The 21632-nt window shown below is 50.8% G+C and overlaps 1 protein-coding gene across 7 annotated transcripts in view; it reads left to right on the forward strand.

The window, feature by feature from the left end:
* LOC311605376 (disks large homolog 5) overlaps positions 1-21632 on the forward strand; it is a 120050-nt gene that overhangs the window by 62962 nt on the left and 35456 nt on the right. For all 7 annotated transcript variants that reach the window (XM_084795864.1, XM_084795867.1, XM_084795866.1 and 4 more), the window contains 6 exons: positions 8192-8451; positions 9567-9879; positions 14090-14274; positions 15788-15913; positions 20036-20168; positions 21132-21259. In XM_084795864.1, the coding sequence (XP_084651990.1) occupies positions 8192-8451; positions 9567-9879; positions 14090-14274; positions 15788-15913; positions 20036-20168; positions 21132-21259 (1145 nt within the window). The remainder of the gene's footprint in view (positions 1-8191; positions 8452-9566; positions 9880-14089; positions 14275-15787; positions 15914-20035; positions 20169-21131; positions 21260-21632) is intronic.

A 21632-nucleotide genomic window follows, 5' to 3' on the forward strand; every position in this document is an offset into this window, starting at 1 on the left:
TGATGATGACGATGATGGTGATGATGATTGTGATGATGACGATGACGATTATGATGACGATGATGGTGATGATGGTGGTCATATCTCTCCCCGAGACGCATAAAGATTCCTGTCTTTCATTCTGGTGAAGACCTCCACACTTCGCTCAAATTCACGTTATCTCCGCCCATCCTCACTCCTTCCTTCCCTGCTCACCCCACCTATGTTGTGGGGAAGGCCTTTCTTCTTCCTCCACTGCTGTGGTATCACTTGCTTCCTTTTCTTTTGGGATAGCTGTGGCCTTTGGTGGCCAGGCTCGGGTGGGCGTGTTGTGCTTGGTCCTGTTCATGGATGCTCCCAGCTCAGGTTAGTTAGACTGTGTTTTCAACAAGTGTCAGCCGGGGACCCCAGCAACAGAGAGGGCTAGGCTGCCGGGGAGAGGCGGTGGAGGCTCTGAGCTGCTGGGTCCCTTATCCTACCCTGCTGGCCTTCCCATCTTCTCAGATGCTGTCCAGGTAGCTGAAGGCTACCAACAGAGGGAGCCGGTGATGTGACATGCCCACATGCTTGCTCCCCACTGGGCCTAAAGGCAAAGGTCAGCCTTACTGGACAAGGCTAGTTTTGTTGCCTAGTTCCTCCCACGCCTTGTAAACCTGAAGAGGCCCTTGCAGGGTAAATGGTGCTATTTGACTTGTGTGTTTGCTGGAGGGATTTGTGGGGCCTGCCAGTCCCCTACATGATTTATCTCAGAGGAAATGAGGCTGCTCCCAGTGCGAGGGGTGGCCCTGGGCCTGGGCCCCTGTTGCTTGCTTGAGAGCTGTAGCCAGCTGCTTTGTCCTGTGTATATGTCAGCTGTGGGGGAGGAGACTGCGGGCTGAAGCCTGGCCCTTGTTCCATTTCCTTGGTGGGAAATGGGTCATCTTGGATCTTCTGGGGCGGGGGCAGGGGAGGGTGGCGTATCAGGCTTGTTGACGAGCTCCTAGGTTGGGAAAGCAAAGTACAGGGTGTTTTAGTGCCATTCTTCCTTTACTAAACTAACACACAGTCCTTGGTTAAAAAAAAAAAGAAGAAGAAGAAAATTCTAAAACCAGCAATGAATTCACCCCAAATTCAGTTCTGCCTTACTTTGCAGAAGTGACCAACTTCTACCACTCTTAGCACAGATCCTTGTCACATTTTCCAATTTGTTTAACACACACACACAAACACACACACACACAGCTTTCTTTTCTCCCCCAAATTTGCCTTTGATTTTTTTATTTTACATTGCCTGTTTCTTTAACCATCCAGAAACCTATTTCATTGTTAGCGGTATCTGACCGCCATTCTGCGTGTTAATACACAAGTGTATCTCTCTTTGTTTTGTGCATATATTACATTTTTTATTATTCCACTTATTTATTTAATAGGTGGCAGATGTGACAGGCATGTGTGAAAGTCAGAGGACAGCTTTTGGGAGTCGGCTCTCTCCTTCCGCCATGTGGGTTTCTGGGATTGAACTCAGGTCAGGTCTTTAGGCTTCAGAGTGAGCAGGCACCTTTACACAGTGAGCCATTTGCTGGCCCTCGTGTGTGTGTTTAAGATTTTGGTTGTCATAAATAAAATTTCTGTGTCCAAGGCAACATACATTTCTTTCATCAGTTCCCCCGAATGATCCTCTCTTGTTCATTCCTCTGGTCTAGTTTTAAGATGTTCTGTTTTGATCCCTGAAAGTTGGTGTTTTCTTTCACCAAGGTATCTCAGATATGTTCTTCTTCCATTACTATAGCTGGAAAACTGAGCATGTGACCACAGTTCTGTGTGTGTGTGTGTGTGTGTGTGTGTGTGTGTGTGTGTTGACCTAGTGCCTCAGTCAGTGTCCTAACGCTGTGACGAGACAAGGTGACCATGACAACTCTCATAGAGGAAAGCATTTCATTGGGGCTGGCTTACAGTTTTAGAAGTCAAGTTCATTGTTGTCATGGCAATGTACAGGCAGACCGGGTGCTGGAGAAGTTGAGAGTTGTACATACGTATTGGAGGCAGCAGCAGAGAGAGAAAGAGGGCTGCTGGGGATGGCGCGAGCTTTTGGTGCCACAGAGCTTGTCCCCCAATAACAAACTTCCTCCAACAAGGCCACACCCACTCCAGCAAAGCCATATCCCCTAATTCCTCTCAAGTAGTGCCATTCCCTAATGACTAATACATATGCCTATTGGGGGGCGGGGGGGTTGCTCCTGTTCAAACTGCCACACTCAGCCTACTGTGGGGCGCACAGTGAGCTAGGCCCTGGACCCTGAAATGTGTCAGAGCGAAGAAAGCAATCTGAGAGTGAGCAATCAAAATCCACGTGTTACTCTGCTCTTGACCTTTCAAGTTTCTGCCTTGATTTCCCCTCCATAGTGAACTGCAACCTCGAACTGTGAGGCAAATAAACCCTTTTCTTTCCTAAGTTGCTTTTGGCCAGGGTGTGTGTTTGTTTTCATAGCAACAGAAAATTGAGTTTGTCTCTGTGTGTGTGTGTCTGTAACCCCCCACTAAGAACATAGTCTAACGCTGATCTGGCAGATAGCATCTTCTGCAGCTCTTGGGAATTCGCATGCCTGCAGTTCCCCCTAATTTCTTTGAGGCTGTTGATGATCAAGTGCAGGCTTGAGTCTAGGCTCTTGTGAGAGAAGTTGAGAAATGCCTGGGGTCCGGGAGTCCCTTTGAAGGTCCGGATGCCTCCCTGAGGCTGCAGTGAGGCAGAGGCCAGGAGGCGCAGGGAGGAGAGCTGGGATTACAGCAGGCAGGGCCTCTTCATGAGGGCTTTACACCCAGGCAACCCTGGAGGCAGCCCTGGCGGAGACAGGGCAGGTCTGCTTTCTCCCGCCGGCCTCTGTTGGCCCTGCAGCACACTACGTTGTCAGAGCTGTGCTGAGCATGGGAAGGGCACTGGGGTTGGCTTCAGCATTCTCCTCTGCATGACCTGCCTCACCGGGATGAAAGCATATCTTGGCAGCCTGGAGTGTCCAGCAGACCTGGCCCTATGCTTCTCAGAGTCAGGGCGTTTGGGAAGCTGCCACTCAGGAAAAGCAAGAGCGGAGGTGTGTAGACTCTGGAGTCCCTTGTGAACTGGTGCCGCAGTGCTGCCGCCCAGCCAGCTGGGACAACTTAAAACTGAGCGGTTCTTCCAGAAAGCTGGAAAGCCTGCGGGCTGACTGCTGCCCTCTTGTGGGCAACTCGGGCTATGGCAGCAAAGCCTTTGTTCCCTGCCTGGGACGGAGGAAGATTAGAGTGAGGCATATGAAGTCAGTCTTTTTATTTTGTTTGTCTTTCTTTCTTTTCTTTCTTTCTTTCCTTTTTCTCTGAGGCAGGGTTTTGCTATATAAGCCTGGCTGTCCTGGAACTCACTTTGTAGAACAAGCTGGCCTCAAATTCACAGGGATTCACCTGTCTCTGTCTCCCTAATGTGAGATTAAAGGCGTGCGCCACCACACCTGGCTGTGGAGTCAGTGTTAAGTGGAGTATCTGAGGTATGTGTTGATCAGCGCAGAAGCCCGACCTCTCCTGACACAGGTGCAGGCAATGATGCTCCATTGCCCGCGGTGACTTCCATCCTGGGCGAATGGTTTCTCGTGCCTCAGTGGTGACACTGTCTGAGATGTCCCCGATGGCCGCTGGAGCTCATTGCCCGCTCCAGGACAGACCAGCTGTCCTTGGCTCTGCACCTCAGTGCCCAGTCTCCACTGGTCCATGGTTTGTGGGAGAGGAAGAGGGTATTATTTGCTGTCCATCTCAAGCCATGAACAGAAATGTGTTTAAATGCATTAAAAGGTTTAAATGAAAAATAAAACTTTTTAGAAGTCATAACAAGAGGATAACTTTATGACCTCAAGGCAGGAAAGAGAGACTTCCTTAAAGCAACTGAAGCACAAACTACAATGGGCATCCTTGATGGATTTTGCCTTAGCAAAGAGCGAAACTTTGGCACAAAAGACACCACAAACCACATAGTGGCAGAAGATCATTGTGATAAATATACCCAGGGAAGGTAGCTGGAATTTAAAACTAACTCCCAGAGAGCTGGTGCAGTGCGGGGATAGAGTTCTTATGCAGCACACAAGAGGTCCTGGGTTAGAAATGAAGGGAGAAGAGGAGGAGAGACCCACGGTTAGAAATAGGGGTTCCCAGAAGACGAAAGTAGATAGTCCGTGAGCACAGCAAAGATGCCCAGTCTTGCTGGAAATCAGGATTAGAAGCTTAAGATGAAGGCTGAGGCTGAGGAGATGGCTTAGCGGTTAGGAGCACTGGCTGCTCTTGTAGAGGACCAGGGTTCAACGCCCAGGACCTACATGGTCTCTCACAGCCATCTGTAACCGCGGGGACTGGGGGACCTGACACCCTCTTCAGGCCTCCATAGGCTATGTACACATGTAGTGCATTTGACATATGTGTGGGCAGAATGCTCACACATGTAAATTAAAAATAAAGTTTAAAAATTTTAGGTGAAGGACCACTTATTAGTTAGTGGAACTGGCAATACCTTAAGCATGTGACTTGCACAATAGCTCAGAGGTGAATGGAAACTTAAGGTGACCATTGACAGTGAAACAAAGTGTGGAACATCCCGACAGTGAGATGTTCTTAATCCTGAGAAAGAAGAGAGATCCGTCCATGCCTCAACACGGGTTACCTTTCAGCTAAATGATAGACGATAGAACCCCTCAGCCGGGCGTGGTGGCGCAGCACTCAGGAGGCAAAGGCAGGCTGATCGCTGTGAGTTCGAGGCCAGCCTGGTCTACAAAGTGAGTCCAGGACAGCCAAGGCTACACAAAGAGACCCTGTCCCCCCAAAACAAAACAAAACAAAACAAAAAAGTCTTAAAATTGAAGAGATTTATTCTTTTTAAAAATTTATGTATATGTGTGTGTTTGTACACGTTTGCATATTTGACATATGTGTAGGTGCTGAGAGGACACCAGCTACTCTGGGACTGGAGATAAAGGAGTTGTGAGCTACATGAGCATGCTCTTGCTCACGTGTGTGTGTGTGTGTGTGTGTGTGTGTGTGTGTGTGTGTGTGTACACGCGCGCACGCCCTCTGGGAACCAAACTCATGTTCTCTGCAAGAACAGCAAGTGAACTATTGACCATCTCTCCAGTTATATTTTTTTGCGATAAGGTCTCTTTTTGACACAGGCCATGTAGCTGAGGATGACCTTGAACTAATTCTTTTTTTTTTTTTAAGCAGTGTTTTTTAAAAATTTTATTTATTATGTATGCAGAACTCTGCCTGCATGTACACCTGCAGGCCAGAAGAGGGCATCAGATTACATTATAGATGGTTGTGAGCCACTATGTGGTTTCTGGGAATTGAACTCAGGACCTCTAGAGGAGCAGGCAGTGAGTGCTTTTAACCGCTGAGCCATCTCTCCAGCCCAACCTTGAACTTCTAATATTCCTGCTTCTGTTTCTCAAGTGCTGGGATTATAGGCCTTGTGCCACCAGGACCAGAAGCTGTTGCTTCTGTCTCTGCGGCAGCTGCTGTTTCTCCCGGCTCCCCGGCTCCCCTCCCTGCCTTCCCTCTCCATCCCCCTCCTCCTCTAAAGGAGATTTTTTCGGTGACAGAATGGCACTTGGCGTGTGTGTGTGTGTGTGTGTGTGTGTGTAAGTAAAAATGTTTTTGACAATACAGTGAGGTTTTTACTTTCTACTTTGTTTTGTATTTCAGTGTCCTAAGATTTCCTTCTGAAAGGAATAGTCTCTGAAAAGAACAGGAAACAGAGCCAGGGTTATAGCGCACGCTGTAATCCAAGAATTCAGTAAGTTGAAACAGGAAGACTGGAAAATGTTCTACACACAGTCTACGGACAAATGGAGGAGAAACGCAGGAGTACAGGAGGCGGGCAGGGCTGATGCCTGACAGCCTTCACTTGCAGCCGGCAGCCCTGGTGTCTGAAGTCTAGGGTCTCAGAGAGAGGGGGTCGGGAGTGGGGGGAGGATCAGTGGTCTCTGTGATTCTGCTTTTAAAAAACAATTTAGTTTTTATTGCTGTGTATGTGTGCATGCATGTGGACGTGCATGTGGGTGCCCACAGAGGCCACATGAGGGTGTCATATCCTCTGTAGGTGGAGTTATGACACCTGTGATGCTGGCTGGTAACCAAACCCAGATCTTCTAGAAGAGCCACAAGTGCTCTTAACTACTGAGCCATGTCCCCAGCCCCATGATTTTTTCCAAGATTTGTTTATGTTTATTTTATGTGTGTGGATGTTTTGTGTACATGTGTACATGTATGCTGTATATGTGCAGTGCCTCTGGAGGTCAGGAAAGGGTGTTGAAACTGGAGTTACAGACAGTTAGGAGCCAGCGTCTGGGTGCCGGGAACTGAACCTGGGTCCTCTGCAGGAGCAGCCAGTGTTCTTAATCACAGAGTCATTTCTCCATCTCAATTCTGATTTTTGAGTGAGTTGTTCCTCCTGTGTAGATGTGGCATCTGTCTCTGGAGGAAATGTTCCACAGTTCAAGGTTGAGGCTGTCTGGGCTGCAAAGATGGCGCTAATAGCTCAGGGCCCACACAGTGACCAAGGTTGTACCTGGGCTGTGGGAGCCGCAGGGGCTGAGCCTGCCTTTCCGGTTTCATCCTGTCATTTGAGAAATAAGGAAGCAAACCCACAGAGGTGGTGAGTCATGGGGCTGAGGATCTCTGAGAGGTGTTCAACAGGCAAACCCCTGAAATCCTAGTCCTCTTCTCTTGTTTGTTAGTTTTTTGTTGTTGTTTTTCTCTTCTTGACCAGCACCCCAGGGGAAGCTGAGCTCCTGTAATTCACAGCAGGGTGTGTTCTTGCGCCCACATTCCCTCTCTGTTTTTTCTTGTTGGGGGTTGTTTGATTGGTTTAGGTTTTTTGTTTGTTTATTGTTTTCAAGACAGAGTTTTGTTGCACAGCCGTGGCTGGCATGGCATTTGCTCTGTAGCTCAGTCTGGCTTTGGACTCAGAGACTGCTCCAGCCTTACTTAGCCTGCCTGAGCACTGGGATGCCGGCATGCACCGCCATGCTCGGCTCTAGAATTCTCTTTTGCTTGGTAGACTGCCGAAGTCCGCGGTGCGGTGTCCTCAGGATTTCAGCCTTCCCTACGAGCCCCGGGCTTCTTTGCACTCAGTTGCACCTACTCTGCATCCTCTTCTAGGGCCTCCATGCATTACACTGTGAGTCTGCCCTGTAGCCTTTGTGCTTGTGGCCCAGCCTGTGGCTGCATCCCTGCTTTTTGGCTATTTTTTTTTCCTTTGTTGTCTTCACTGAGAAGTCACTTTCTTAGAAAGACACCCGAAGGCGGCAGCCTCCCCTACTAACTTCCTCTCCTACTCTGCGCTGCTCAGAAGCATCTCCTGCACATGGTGCCTTGCGCTTTCTTTTTCTTGAAAGCCAATGTTAACTTAGGAAGATATTGTTCTTGTTCCATCAGTGGCTGCACGTCCCCCAATGCTGGCATTGGGATTACAGGACCGCAGGGCACAGTCTCTTTCTGTCCTGCCCCGCACTGCCAGTGCCTGGACCAGCACTGGAATTTTGTGCCCTTATTTTAGAAAGTTCCCAATATTATCTCTAGGTTCTTTGATTTGCTAGGACTCACAGGACTCAATGTATAATCATCCCCACGGGCTAAAATTTCAGCCGCAGGACACAAGGCAAACTCAACACAGGGAAGAAAAAAGATGTGGGGGAAACCAGGTCCTCTAGCAGGGGAGTCCCACCAGATGGATGCCTTTGCTCTCCAGGATGGAGGTGAACAGCACGTAGGGCACTCTCACACTTTGGGAAGCGCAGTGGATGGGCAGAGTCGAGATTTTCCTCGGTGCTGCTGGTCACAGTTCCTTCCTGCTTGCGCTTAGTAGGCACCAAAGTTGCAGACTCAGTATCTGCTGGTCTTGTCTCAGTGACAGCTCCGTCAGGTTCCAGGACGCCAGTCAGTCAGGAGACAGCATTGAACTTAGGTCTTTCCAAACCCACAAGTCTCAGGCCGGCCATTATACCCTTCCCGTGCGAAGGATGGTTTGCTTCGTGGTACTTGGGAATTTTCTGCAACACAGACATCTGAGAAGGAGTAAATCTAAATGGCTCTGCCCCCTGTGAGTGCAGGGCTAGCAAGACCAGACATTATGACCTCCCACCCCACCCCGCTCCCGTCTGAGGGAGATCTCTGCTCTGCCCATCTTGCTCCTTGGTCAGCGTGAGTCTTTTGGGGTCCCCAGGTGCTGAAGCACAATGGCTCGTCGGAGATCCTCCACAAGCTGTACGACACGGCCATGGACAAGCTGGAGGTCATTAAGAAGGACTACGATGCCTTGCGCAAGAGGTACAGCGAGAAGGTCGCCGTGCACAACTCAGACCTGAGCCGCCTGGAGCAGCTGGGGGAGGAGAACCAGCGCCTGCAAAAGCAGACCGAGATGTTGACCCAGCAGAGGGACACGGCCATCCAGTTGCAGCACCAGTGTGCTCTCTCTCTGAGGAGGTAGGAGGCCAGACTGGGCGCAGGGCAGTGTATGTTGGGGGCAACATGGGTTCTCTCTGGGGCTCCTGACTTTTATAAGCTTTTAGTCCATCTGCAGGGCTTCCAGGAAACAAACAAACAAACAAACAAAAAAACCCTGAGCCTCAGAACATTGTGCTGCTCTAGTCAATGAAAACATTGTGTTTGATACTGCACTAACCTTGAAATTATTTCCTTTCCTCCTGTCCATTTGGCTGTGTCCTGTGCACCCCAACACTTGTATTTTTCTATAAACCTTTCTTCCTAGTAGCCACCCCCCTTGCAAATGGGAAAGGTATTTATCCTAGGCAGCGTGTCCCTTGAAATTTCTTTTTTATGAAGGACAGTTGTTTTCAGATGTGTGATTCCCACCGTGGACAGTATTGCAGGCAGCGCCTTCCTGCAGTGTGTGGGCTCGCTGCCGTGTTCATTGACCTGTGAAAAATTTCTGGTTATAAGTAGATTTAGGAATTGCCAGATTGAACCGAGACAGGTGTCTCTGCTGCAGGATTCAGGGAACATGGCTGTTGTTTGGTGCTGGAACCCCTAAAGGCCTGGTGTTCTCAGGGACACATCTCAGGAAATGCTGCCGAGGCATGACAGGCTCCACCTTGCATGTCGCTTGTGTGCAAGGTGCCTCCTGGGCAGGAGGGCTGAGCTTGTCTCATGACCTTGTTCAGATGCCCACGTTGCAAGGCTCTATTATGTCTGTAAAATGAGGTGGTTACATAGTATGTCAGCATGAGGCCATGTTTGTCTTTGCTATGCTGTGACTCTGTAATTGTTTTGGTGTGTGTGTGTGTGTGTGTGTGTGTGTGTGTGTGTGTGCGCGCGCGTGCGCGCGCGCGCTGTTCTTTCTAGTAGAGTGGAGAGCATGCAGTCCTCAGTTCAACTTCTGGCATTTGTTAAAGGCTGAGAAACATTCCAGGCCCAGGGCACTAGCACTCCGTGACCATTCTCTCTGGGGGTGCAGAGAATGACCTCAGTCAAAAACTTCATGCTTGACTGTCTAGCACAGCGGGGCTGCTGCAGGGGGTAGTGGCCTCATAGCTGACATGGCGGGGCCCCGCCCCTCCCGCCTCACGTTTTCCTCCCAGGTTTGAGACAATCCACCACGAGCTGAGCAAGGCCACCGCCCAGAACAAGGACCTGCAGTGGGAGATGGAGCTGCTGCAGTCGGAGCTCACAGAGCTGAGGAGCAAGCAGGTGAAGACCGCCAAGGAGTCAGAGAAATACAAGGAGGAGCGCGACGCTGTGTACAGCGAGTACAAGCTCATCATGAGCGAGCGCGACCAGGTCATCTCCGAGCTGGACAAGCTGCAGACGGAGGTGGAGCTGGCCGAGTCCAAGCTCAAGAGCAGCACATCTGAAAAGCAGGCAGCCAGCGAGGAGATGGAGGCCCTGCGGCAGGTAGGCAGCCATCAGTGGTGGTGCGCGGCTCGGGCGGAGGGGTGCAGACGGTGGCCGTGGAGTTCTTGAGGGCTGGGTGGGAAGGTATGGGTGGGCAGGGGTTTCTCTTCACAGGTTATCAATGGCGAGATACCTTTGGGTCTCTCTTGAGCTTAGGCTTGGGGTTTGAGTTTAGTCTGGAATCCGGAGGAGAAATGGGGTAGAATGGTTGGCCATTGTCCCGGACACAGGAAGACATCAGAGAGCTGCATGGGTGCAAGGCGGCGCCTCCTGCGCAGGAGGACTGAGCTAGCCTCACGGCTTCGTTCAGGTGCCCAGGTTGCAAGGCTGTACTGTGTCTGTCTCTGAAATGGGATGATTGGATAGGAAAAGCCATCAGGAGGCGATTTTGTCTCTCCTGTGCTGTGACACTGACATTGCTTTGTTTGTTCCCTTTTGTTTTAAAACAACGTAGTTTGATTTATAGGAGAAATCGGCTGTTGATTCTGTAAAGTGGAGCACACATAGGAGTAATCAGAGATCATCTCGAATTGTCTCAGACCGCCTCTGTGAACAAGGTCCCAAGACCAAAGTCTTAGCTGCATAGAGCTTTTGGCCTCCTCCCTCAGGGGCCTCTGTCCACCAGCCATCTGTGTTCTCAGGAGTTTCGGGTATTTTTCTCAGGGCACTGGAAGTTCTTGTATGCACAACTTTCTGCTGACTTGAGCATTAGGCCTTGTCTTAAAGGCCTGCTCCCTGGGATGGTCCCTCGAGAGTTGGGGGCTTAGTAGGCAGTAGCAGCGGGACTGGGCCTCTCAGCTTAACTCCTGTGTGCTTTCCTGCCTGGGCGGCCCTACCTCACCCTTCCGCTCCAGGTGTGGGCTGCTGGGGCGGAGACAGGCGGGGAGTTGGCCTTCCGCCCTTCAGTCATGCTGTGGTTCTGACCAGAGCTCTAGACTTGGGGACACTAGGCTATCCTGCCCGTCAAGGCTGTTCCTGACTCACGCCTCTAGGATTTTCTGTTTAGGTCCGTTAGGATGCACGTATGCAAAGCAGGGTGTGAGAGGTGGAAAGTAAGGTCAGGAAGATGGGCATGGGCACTCTGCAGAGATCACTGTGTGCCAGACATGAGGTGTGGTGGGTGGTGTGGGGGTGTGGGCCGCCAGGCTGCCTGTCTAGTTAGCTTTCAGTTACTGTGATGAACACCGCAACCCCAAACAACTTGGTGAGGAAAGGGTTTGTTTCACTGGTTTTAGTCCCTCACTGAGGGAAGTGGGAGCAAGAACTCAGCAGGCAGGAGCTGGAGGCAAAACCCCCAGAGGATGCTGCTTCCTTGCTTGTTCCCGGGCTCACAGTGACCTATATTTCCTTAGATAGCCCAAGCCCACTGGCCTAGGTGGTATCTCATGTTGAGCTGGACCGTAGCTATCAAGAAAATGCCCACGGGGTTTGGGAAAGTGGCTTAGCAGTTAAGAGCACTGGCTGCTCTTCCAGAGCACCCAAAACCCACAGGACAGGTCACAAGCATCTGTAACTCCAATTGTAGGGGATCTAGTGCCCTCTTCTGGTTCTGTGGACACAAGACATGCCCGCAGTGCTCATGTGTGTATAGTCTCCAAATGCTCATACACACACAAAAATAAGAGTCAGTCTAAAAAATAGATTAAAAAAGAAAATGTCCCATAGACGTGCCTGCAGGCCAGTTTGACGCAGGCAACTCTTCAATTGCATTTCCCTCTTGCCATGTGTGCTGGCAACCAGGATTAACCGTCACACTGGTGGTCTTTCTACCTGCAGTGGCTCTTATGCTCAGGTGTGGACTATGGAGAAAGAAAGGAAGCAAGGCCCTTTACTGGGGTCTGTCCCTTCCTCGGTCACATACCCTCTCATGTCTCTCCTTCCTGCCTCTGTGCCCTCGTCTGCAAACTGGATACCATAGTCGCATTTGTCCTTGCAGAACGACACAAACAGAAAACACAGCAGCCGCGTCTTCATAGAGTTGGAATGATAGGGGTCTTTTTCATCATCGCCCCTCAGGATGGGCGCCCGCCCTGGGCAGCTATGTGTGTAGGTAAAATGGACCAAGAGTGACAGCTCCATATGGAGGAACTGATGCTCCCCAGGCCATTGAGACAGAGGCCAGTGCCAAGAGAGTCACGTCGTGCAACAACACTTTGTTTTTATTTGTGGTGTGCGTGTGCGTGTGCGTGTGCGTGTGTGTGTGTGTGTGTGTGTTGGGGACAGGCCCTTGCTTGAAGTATCACCTGCTCTACCACTGAGCTACCCTCCTCGTCCAACTTTGATAAAGTTTTAGAAAAGAAAATTATGTAAAAAAAACCCTTCCTTCTTTCCTTCCTTCCTTCCACTCACGTAGGGTCTCACTTTGTAGCCCTGGTTAGCCTGGAACTAGAGATCTGGCTGCCTCTGCTCCCTGAGTGCAAGTGCTGGAATTGCAGGCATATACTGCCATGCCCACCTGTAAAAGAACTTTTAATAAGTCAGTTTAATGCACTAGAGTTTGGTAGATGCCCTAGTTACTCCATCTTTCCCTTTGTGTGTTCTAGTGTCTGGGTGTGTACTTACTGCAAACAGGGGGGTGTAAATATCAAGTTAGAAAAATCACACTGACAAGACCAAAAAAAAAAAGAAAAAAATTCTTTGGCAAATGACCAAATTGGTCACCAGACTAGAAAGGTCATGGGCTGTTGACCGCCTACAAGGTGAGCTTGTGATAAGACAGCGAATCCCTGCTCCATGGGATTTTCAGACTTCAGAAGTTACCTGTGTGGGCTGTGGTCATGTACACGGACAAGTGTGAAGGGCACTCAGCGCCCCCCGGTGCTGGCCTCCAGCACTGAGCAGCATTAACGTGGAGGCCTGACGTCTGAGCTGCGGCTTGCAGTCCGTGGTGCGCAGCACTCAGGCAGTCAGCCATGCCCTTTAGTCTGGAATCCTCCAGGCCTGTGCAGGGGGTGTTGGCTGGGTGACAGGTGACTTGTCAGCTGAGGCAGGAATCTTTTCCAGGCATTGTTCTGAGTCAGCAAGCAGCAGGGGAGAACCCTACACCCTTACCCCCCCCTACCTCCCTACCCCCCCAGCCCCTTAGCCCCTTAGCCCCCGACCCCCAGGTTCCACCCCCACCTGAGGGCTCCACCCCCAAGAGTTGATATCCTCAGTTTCCCTGCACATTGTTCTAGGTTCATGCTCCCACTTGGCACTACCCGAAAGGAAGCCAGGCCCACAGTTCTTAGGTGTGATGGGGCACTAAGGAATGACGGCCACATTGTTTGGTCACCTGTCCAGGGTCAGCTGGGTAGGTCATCTGGTTCCCTGGTCACAGAGTGTCTTCACAGAGCTTTCCCAGGTCTTTGCTTACTCCCCTGAGTGGAGTACAGTGCCATAGAAAGGCTGTGTAAGATCCCTGGATGGCAGTCCTTCCCACCGCCTCTGGGTGTGGCCGTGGCCGCATGAGCTCGGCTGTGCAGCCGATGATGCTTTAGGGGAACGTGTCGAAATAGAAACAACACGGTCCTGGGAGCCGCAGTCTCTGGCACACACATCGTACACCTGTTGCCGGGGCACTTGGTTAGGCAGTGCACCTGCTGCGGCCTGGGGTGCAGCCCCTGGGTCCTTCTTGATGGTCCCTCGTCAGGTGAGGAGCTTCTCAAATAGCCCGTATCTCTGCGAGCCCAGCCTTCAGAAGCACCTGCGGCCTCAGGACCAGTAAGGACGGCAGTGTGAGTCCCCAGGCTGAGTTCTGAGAACTGGTGTTGAGGGCAGCAGAGGGTGACGAGAGTACTGGTGAGAGTGGTCTCTCAGCAAGGGTAGGACCGCCAGATTCCACCAGGGGTTTCGGCAGAGGTCAGTCACTTGAACTGCCTTGGCTCCCTGGTTCCACTGTTACTTAGTCTCCCTGCCCCTAGCTCACTGAAGTGTCGGAGGAGCAGGGTTTTAGGGTAACTCATTTCAGCAGCTAGTAATTTTGAGGAGCTCAGTGAGAATCAAAAGGGGACAGGCATGGACGAGAGCCACCCCCCTCTCCAGCATTGGTTCTCGGTGCTCGTGCGCCTCCTGTGCTCAGTGAGGCCAGCATCCCGAGCAAAGAGGAAGAGCCCTAGAAATGCTAGTGTGCCTCAGATGTGAGCGCCTGAGCCTCGGCCCCACGTCTGACCTGGTGAGGTCTCCAGGTCAGAAGTCTGGGTAACCCCTTTCACCTACCTCTCGCCTTTAGATCAAAGACACAGTGACCATGGATGCCGGGAGAGCCAACAAGGAGGTGGAAATCCTCCGAAAGCAGTGCAAGGCGTTGTGCCAGGAGCTGAAGGAAGCGCTCCAGGAAGCAGACGTGGCCAAGTGCCGGCGGGACTGGGCCTTTCAGGAACGGGACAAGATCGTGGCAGAGCGTGACAGCATCCGGTAAGGGTGCCCTTGGGTGGGTGCGGTCCAGTGTTTCCCTTGTGCACTGAGGGCTGTTGGCAGGGTCAGCGCTGCTTGTGTGTCCAGATAAGAAGGCAGGACTGTGGCTCCCCACGCCGCCCTTTAGCTGACTCTTGGCGCACCTCTCGGCTTCAGAGTTTTCTATTGAGTTTCCTTCCCGCTTCACCTCCAGACATCTTGAGAGTGCGCTACATCCTGTCAAAGCCTTGTTTGTCTTCAAGGGCTGGGCAGAAGCAACTTGAGTGACATGTGTTTGTTTTTTCTGTGTGTGGCTGGACATCTACTGTGACGGCAGCCTAGGTTCCCGAGCAGCAAGAGCTTAGAGGAGGCTTCTGAGTGTCTGTGCCCGGGAGGGGCTCTGGGCAGAGGGAAGACAGGACGTCATGAGACAGGCAGGCCACTCAGGGTAGAGGGAAGTCTCCTGGGCCCAGTGTTGTTCGAGCTAGAATGTGACGCTTGAGTGCAGTTTCCTCAGCAGGGAAGGAAGCATGGGCATCGCAGGTGAAGGGGCGTGTGTGTTCTCTGAGGATGGATTTGGGTGTGGCTGGGTCTGGTCTAGAGAATCATGAGGAGTTGGTGGCAGAGTCCTTGAGTTCCAGTTCTGAGAGTCTTAAATGGAAGCAAAGGACTGTGGGTAAAGTCCTGGGCTGGAGCAGAACTGGGGATGGAGGAAGCAGCACAGTAAGTTGGTCACTGAGGGATTCTAGAACACGCCCTGACGCTATGAAAAGGACAGACCTGTGCCCCGGCAGGGAGGGTCAGGACGTGAGGATAAATGCTGGGTGTTTGGTGTTTGGTGTGGGAGGAGCACTGAGGTCTTCGGGGCGCTTCCTGCTCTGGCTCTGGCTCGCTCTTCGTGTCCCTCCAGAGTGGGATCGTCAGCTAGACTGTGGTCAGGGCGCTAGAGGTTCCGGGCTACAGAGGCACGGGGACCAGCCGTAGGGAGATGGCCAAGTCCAGCCAGTACAGGCCCTCCTGCTGTATATAGACTTGTGTGTCCTGTCTACGTGAATGAAGTGTTTTATTTTTAATCACCCCCCCCCCACCCAGCCTACCCCACTCCCCGCCCTAGTCCTGTTAGGTTTCCGCATTGCACTTAACCAGAGCCATAGAGGTGACGCTGAGTCCTGGCTAAGTGCCTGTCAGCCTGTGGTGACATAGATAGAAAGCCCTGTGTATGGTCAGTTAAGGAACCTATGGGTGTTGGAGCACCAAGCCCACCTCACTACAAAGGAAAGCCCCTCTACTGCCACAGAGCTCATGCCAGAAGAGTGGGTGTGTGAAACGTGGGCATTATTCCCAGGCACATGGGTCCTGCAGTCTGACTGGTGTCTTTGGTTACACGGTGGGCTGGTCGGGTGGGTTCATGCGCTCCTTTTGTGTTTGTTTTGTTTAGTGGAAATTGTTGCCGACAGGTAGTGTGGTACGGAGCACAAGCCTCTCCTCAGTTCTTACTATTCACAGTAACCTGGGCCTCTCCTTCCTCTGCCAGGACCCTGTGTGACAACCTGAGGCGCGAGCGGGACCGAGCAGTGAGCGAGCTGGCTGAAGCCCTTCGTAGCCTGGATGACACTCGGAAGCAGAAGAATGATGTCAGCCGTGAACTTAAGGAACTCAAGTAGGCTTGGGCGTTGTCTGCCTGGGGTAGGGCCTTTGCTTGTCCCCTGTCCCTTTTGGATGACACATCCTTGAGTGCACTGAGCAGGGACCTGTCACCGTGTCCCTTCACTCTGCCCCACTGTGCTACACCACAGAATGGGTTGGAATGTTGGCAGTCCACAGAGGATGGCACCAGCCCGTGGATAAACTTGTGGGGACAGGACATTCCTTTATCCACTCAACAAGAAGTGTATTGAGTATGTGTTTTGGCCCCTGAGAGGCACTGACTGAGCAGCCCACACTGCTGTATGTGGTGTGCCTAGGAAGAGAAAGAGAGGCACACACCTGAGCAAGTGATGTATCAGCAGACGGTTTTCCAGGGAACTGAAAGTGTGGCTGTGTAGTCTCTTCTACCTGCATTGTGTAGACGCCCATTTGGAAGGCTGTGTTGATGACTGGGCAGCGTCCTTTCATTCGTAGCACCCTCCAGGAGGGCCATTTAGACACTTGGTGGCCCTTAGCCATGCATGGAAAGTATAAAATTCAGAGTTTACAGTTGAAATTGCCAGAGTCCAATACTCTTATAGTCTAGATTCAGACTCTACCTGGGAGGCAGCGGCTGCTCACATCCTGTGCTATCTCTAATATGATGAGAGGACATGGGAAGTTCACGGGGGCAAGAATAGAAGACATCCAAACTTCACACAGCGAGCGAATCCTTTCAGAAGGGAGTGACAGCTTCCCTTCCTCCCATTCAGTGATATGCACCAAGATCAATAGCTTCGTTTATTTAATAACCGGCACCAGAGGGAGCTGGGCACCCTAAGGAATAGTTCAGGGCTTCAGAGGCAACGCAGCCCAACCCGGAACAAGGGATAGACTCAGGCATGAAGTCCCACCAGGCAGGAATGTAGTTTATTGGTAGAGCACGGCGTGTGCAAGGCTCTCGATTCACCCAGCACTGAAATAGAAAAGAAAGAAAGATCCATTTAGGGAAACCTAGAAGCTCCTAGTGTGGCTTGGGAGGAAGTTTTCCGTGTTGCTTGAGCTAGAACATGCAAGAAGCACGTGGGTCAGTTTTTTCACTCTTCTTCGTGCTTGTGTTTCCAACTCCTCTCTGCTACTTCCTCTCACTGATGGCTTCTGGAAAGGATGTCCCTGCTGGTGCCCTGGGGACCTTCAGTCTGGAGAAGCATAGGCGTCCCCTGTGGTGACAGGCAGAATATCATGAGCATCAGTGTCGCTCATGGTGGAGGCCCAGAAGGAGGCGCAGGAGGATGAGTAAGCATCCGGTGGCTGAGAGCAGCTAGGGCAAAGGTACAGAGCTGGCAGCCTAGCCTCATGGGGACCAGCATAGGTCACTTATAGGTCAGTTGGCAACATGGATGAACTCAAAGGCAGCCCGGGCCCAGATGCTAGATAGTAGACCACCACAGGTCAGTCACCTGTGTGATGAGGTTTCTTGGTCTTTCCCCCCATCTTCTTTACTGAAAAAAAATTTTTTTAAAATTTGGATAAAGTCCAAGTAGTTAATTTTTAAAAATCTGTTATGTATTGTATCTGAAAGCCTCTCATGTAACCTGCAGCATCAGGTGATTTGTTCCTTAGACCTGAGATTTGAACTAGAGCCTTAAGATGCTAGCCAAGCATTTTACCACTGAGCTTTTGGTTTCTGGGCGGTAGGGTCTTCCCATGTAGCTAGGCAGGCCTTGCATTCACTACCCTCCTCTCTCAGCCTCCTCGCTGCTGGAGTTACTAGCACATGCCGCCGTACATGGCTTCTTTCTAAAATGTTTTGTGGTTCTCTGTTTTACGTTTAAATATATAATACATTTAGTGTTAACTTTTTTTTTAAAGGTATGAGGTTTAGTTGAGAGGAGTTTTTTGTTTAAGATTTCTTTTATTATTTATTTATGTGTACGTGTGTATTTCCATGAGTTCAAGTGCCAGCAGAGGTCAGAAGAGAGCGTCTGGTTCCCAGGAACTGGAGTTACAGGTGGTTGTCAGTCACCGTGTGGGTGCTGGGAGTTGAATTCGGCTCCTCTGAAAGAGCAGTCAGTGCTCTCAAGCACTGAGCCATCTCTCCAGCCCCACTGTTCCCGTGGTGAACTATGGGTATTGACCTGCTCAAGTCATGACTAGAGGACTGTCCTTTTGTGCCTTTGTGTCATTTGGTGATATTTCTAGGGCCCTTAGTCTATAGCTTTGATCTGTGTATCATCAAATAGGATCCATTGCAGCTGCTTGAGGGAGTTTTAAATTAAGTGACTCCTCCCCCGTAATTCTTTTTAAAACTTTGTTTATTTTTATTTCTCTCTCTCTGTGTGTGTGTGTGCTTGTGTGCACGTGTCTCCCAGAACAACTTCTGGGAGTCAATTCTCTTTCACCTTCCATCTTGTTGAGACAGACCCCTCTTGTTTCTGTATGCTGTCTTCTCATGGCTGGCCGGGCTGCAAGCTTCAGGGTGATTTTCATGACTCTGTCTTCCTACTCGCTGTAGGAGTGCCTGGATGCCAGTGCATGCCACCTTCCCCGGCCGTTCAGTGTGGGCTCCAGGCATGGAGCGTGGGCCATCAGGCTTGCACAGCATGCATGTCTATCCACACAGCTGTGTGACCATTGCCCCTCTTTGTGTTTCCTTTCCAAGATGACATCAGCCAGCCTAAATCTCTTCCTCCTGAATTTTAGGTAAATTGGTTCCGTTCTTGTGTCTGGGACATAACACCTGCTTCCATAAACAACCTGATGAAGGACAGATTTGTTTTGTCTAACCCCATGTTTTTGGGAAGAACATAATGGTGTGGGAAGGGCATGTGGTGGCCTGAGGCACTGAGGCCTCTGTTCACTCAGTGGGTCTGTGAAACATAAAGAAAACGGACTTCAAGAAGGAGCTGGGGCGGGGCATGGCTTGACCCTAAGGACGCGCTCCCCAGTGGCCGACTTCCTCTAGAGTCCCCACTTCCTACTTTTCACAACCTCCCAATAGTGCTATCATATTAGAAATCAAAGAAAGGTTTGCTCTGTAGAGTAAGTGAGAGCTCTAATTATCTTACTGGCTCTAGGGACGCCCTCACAGACACACCCACAGTGCTTACTAGTCAAGGCGTTTCTCAGTTGAATCGAGTTGACAGTCCAGGCTAACACTGCAGCTGGAGAAGCGGCTCAGCTGTTAGGAGAATGCACTGTTCCTATAGGGTGGGTACCAGTTTGCCTCCCAGCTCTTAGGTCAGGCAGTTCACAATCCCCTCTAACTCCAGTTCCAGGGCAATCCGATGCTTCTGGATGCTGTGAACACCTATACATGTCTCCTCACCCATATTTTATTTATTTATTTAAATAATTTATTCAGATTGCATCTCAATTGTTGTCCCTTCACTTATATCTTCCCATCCCTCCCTCCCTCCATCTTTCACTCTGTTCCCCTCCCCTAGACCTGTGATAGAAGGGGACCTCCTCCCACACCATATGATCACAGCCGATCAGGTCTCATCCTGGTAGCCTGTTTCCCCTTCCTCTGAGTGCCACCAGGCCTCCCCACCAAGGAGAGGTGGTCAAATATGGGGCACCAGAGTTCATGTCAGAGTCAGTCCCTGCGCGTCACATAACTCTGGAGAATGTACTGTCCATTGGGTAGATCTGGATAAGGGGGCATAATTTGTTTTTAAGAAAGACTAATCAGCCAGGTGTGTGAGGTGTCTTTAGTCCCAGCACTTGGGAGGCAGAAGCAGGCAGATCTCTGAGTTTGAGGCCAGCCTGGTCTAGAGAGAAAGTTCCAGGACAGCCAGGGCTCCACAGTGAGCCCCTGTCTTGAAAAAGACAAAACAAAACAAAACAGACAAATCATCATAGCTCTGCTGCTGAGCCTTGTACATGCTAACTAAGAACTATAGCACCATGCTACACCTCTAAGCCTCTTGCTTAAATTGACCTAAATTGCTTTAAACCTCTAGATAAATTTGGGGCGAATGTCTGTGTTTAGAAAACACTACTATGGAAACCCACTGGTAGTTCAAGAAAGCTTTATCCTAGCTTATCAGGAAGCTTGAATACCAGGGGGAAGAGCCCGCGTTGCTTTCAGGAGTGACTGCCTTAGCTTGGAGCCGTGAGCCAGCGAGAGGGCCACAGCTCTCTGTGTTCACAGGGAGCAGATGGAATGCCATCTGGAGAAGGAGGCTCGCTTCCGGCAGCTGATGGCCCACAGTTCCCACGACTCCGCCATCGACACGGACTCCATGGAGTGGGAAACGGAAGTTGTGGAGTTTGAAAGAGAGACGGTGAGCTGCCTTGGGTGACTGTGCTTGTCCACTCTCTTGGGTGCGAGGACGGACTCTGGGAGAGCAGAGGATGACCGTGTTAGCTCTTGTTTCATGGCTGCCTCCCCCAGGGTAGAATGTATCTTTCCCCCGTAGTCATCTGTCCTAGTTGGGGCTGCTATTGCTGGGATGAACCATCATGACCAAGGCAACTTGGGGAAAAGGAGATTTATTTGTCTTATGTTTCTACATCTTTGTTCATCATTGAGGAAGTCAGGACAGGAACTCAAACAGGGCAGGAACCTGGAAGCAGGAGCTGATGCAGAGGCCATGGAGGGTACTGTTCATTTGTTGTCTTGCTAGATATAGCTCACTCAGCCTGCTTTCTTATAGAATGCAGGACCACATCCAAAATGGGCTCAGCCCTCTGCCATCAATCACTAATTTAAAAAATGCCCTATAGGCTTGCCTGTGGTCTGATCTTAAGAAGGCATTTCCTAATTGAGGTTTCTGTCTCTTAAATGACTCTGTTCTATGTCAAGTTGATGTAAAACTAGCCAGCACACCATCCAAGCTGGGCTATACCACTCCTGTGTCTCATGGTGGTGCTGATAAATCCCATGGAAGGTAGAGGGCTGGAGAGATGGCTGAGGTTAAAAGCACTGTCTGCTCTTCCAGAGGTCCTGAGTTCAATTCCCAGCAACCACGTGGTGGCTTATAACCATCTATAATGAGATCTGTTGCCCTCTTCTGGCAGGTGGGCACACATGCAGGCAGAACCTTGTATACATAATAAATAAATAAATCTTTAAAAAACGAGGGAGGGAGGAGTGGGGGGCAACACTGACAGGGTTGTCAGCAGTGGCTAGAAGGGGCAGGAGAGCTGTTCAAACACATCCGTCCCAAGGACTGAGTGCCTAGCTTGCGGTTTTAGGGGCTTTCCCCTCCCGGCTTGGTAAAGATCTGCTGGTGCTGTTTTGACAGGAGGATATTGACTTGAAAGCACTTGGGTTTGACATGGCAGAAGGTGTGAATGAGCCTTGTTTCCCGGGGGACTGTGGCATATTTGTTACGAAAGTGGACAAAGGAAGCATCGCTGATGGTCGTTTAAGGTAAGAGCTGCTGAAGTCCAGGGGCTGGAGGGGAAGGGGGCCCTCCCACCCAACATGGCCCACCACAGAGAGGACAGATGACGGCAAAGTGAACATGTCGCAGCATCTAAGGACTAACAGAACTGTCTAAAGCCCCAACTGCCCCAAGCTCAACTGGGATGGTCTTAAAGGAAACCGCCTCTTGGCTCCCTTGTACCAGGAGCTGTGTTTGGCTTCTCTGGGGAGCACAGGGGTCAGGAGTGTGTGAGGAGAGTGGGATGTGGCTCTGCCTACTCGTTCTGTGAGACGGTAAGAGGCTGGAGTGATACGGTCCTCGCCAGGAACCCGCATACACCCTGTATCTTTTCATCACTAATCTTGATCATTTGAGGCA

Source organism: Acomys minous, assembly GCF_964271855.1.
Source record: "Acomys minous genome assembly, chromosome: 9".
Taxonomy (NCBI): domain Eukaryota; kingdom Metazoa; phylum Chordata; class Mammalia; order Rodentia; family Muridae; genus Acomys; species Acomys minous.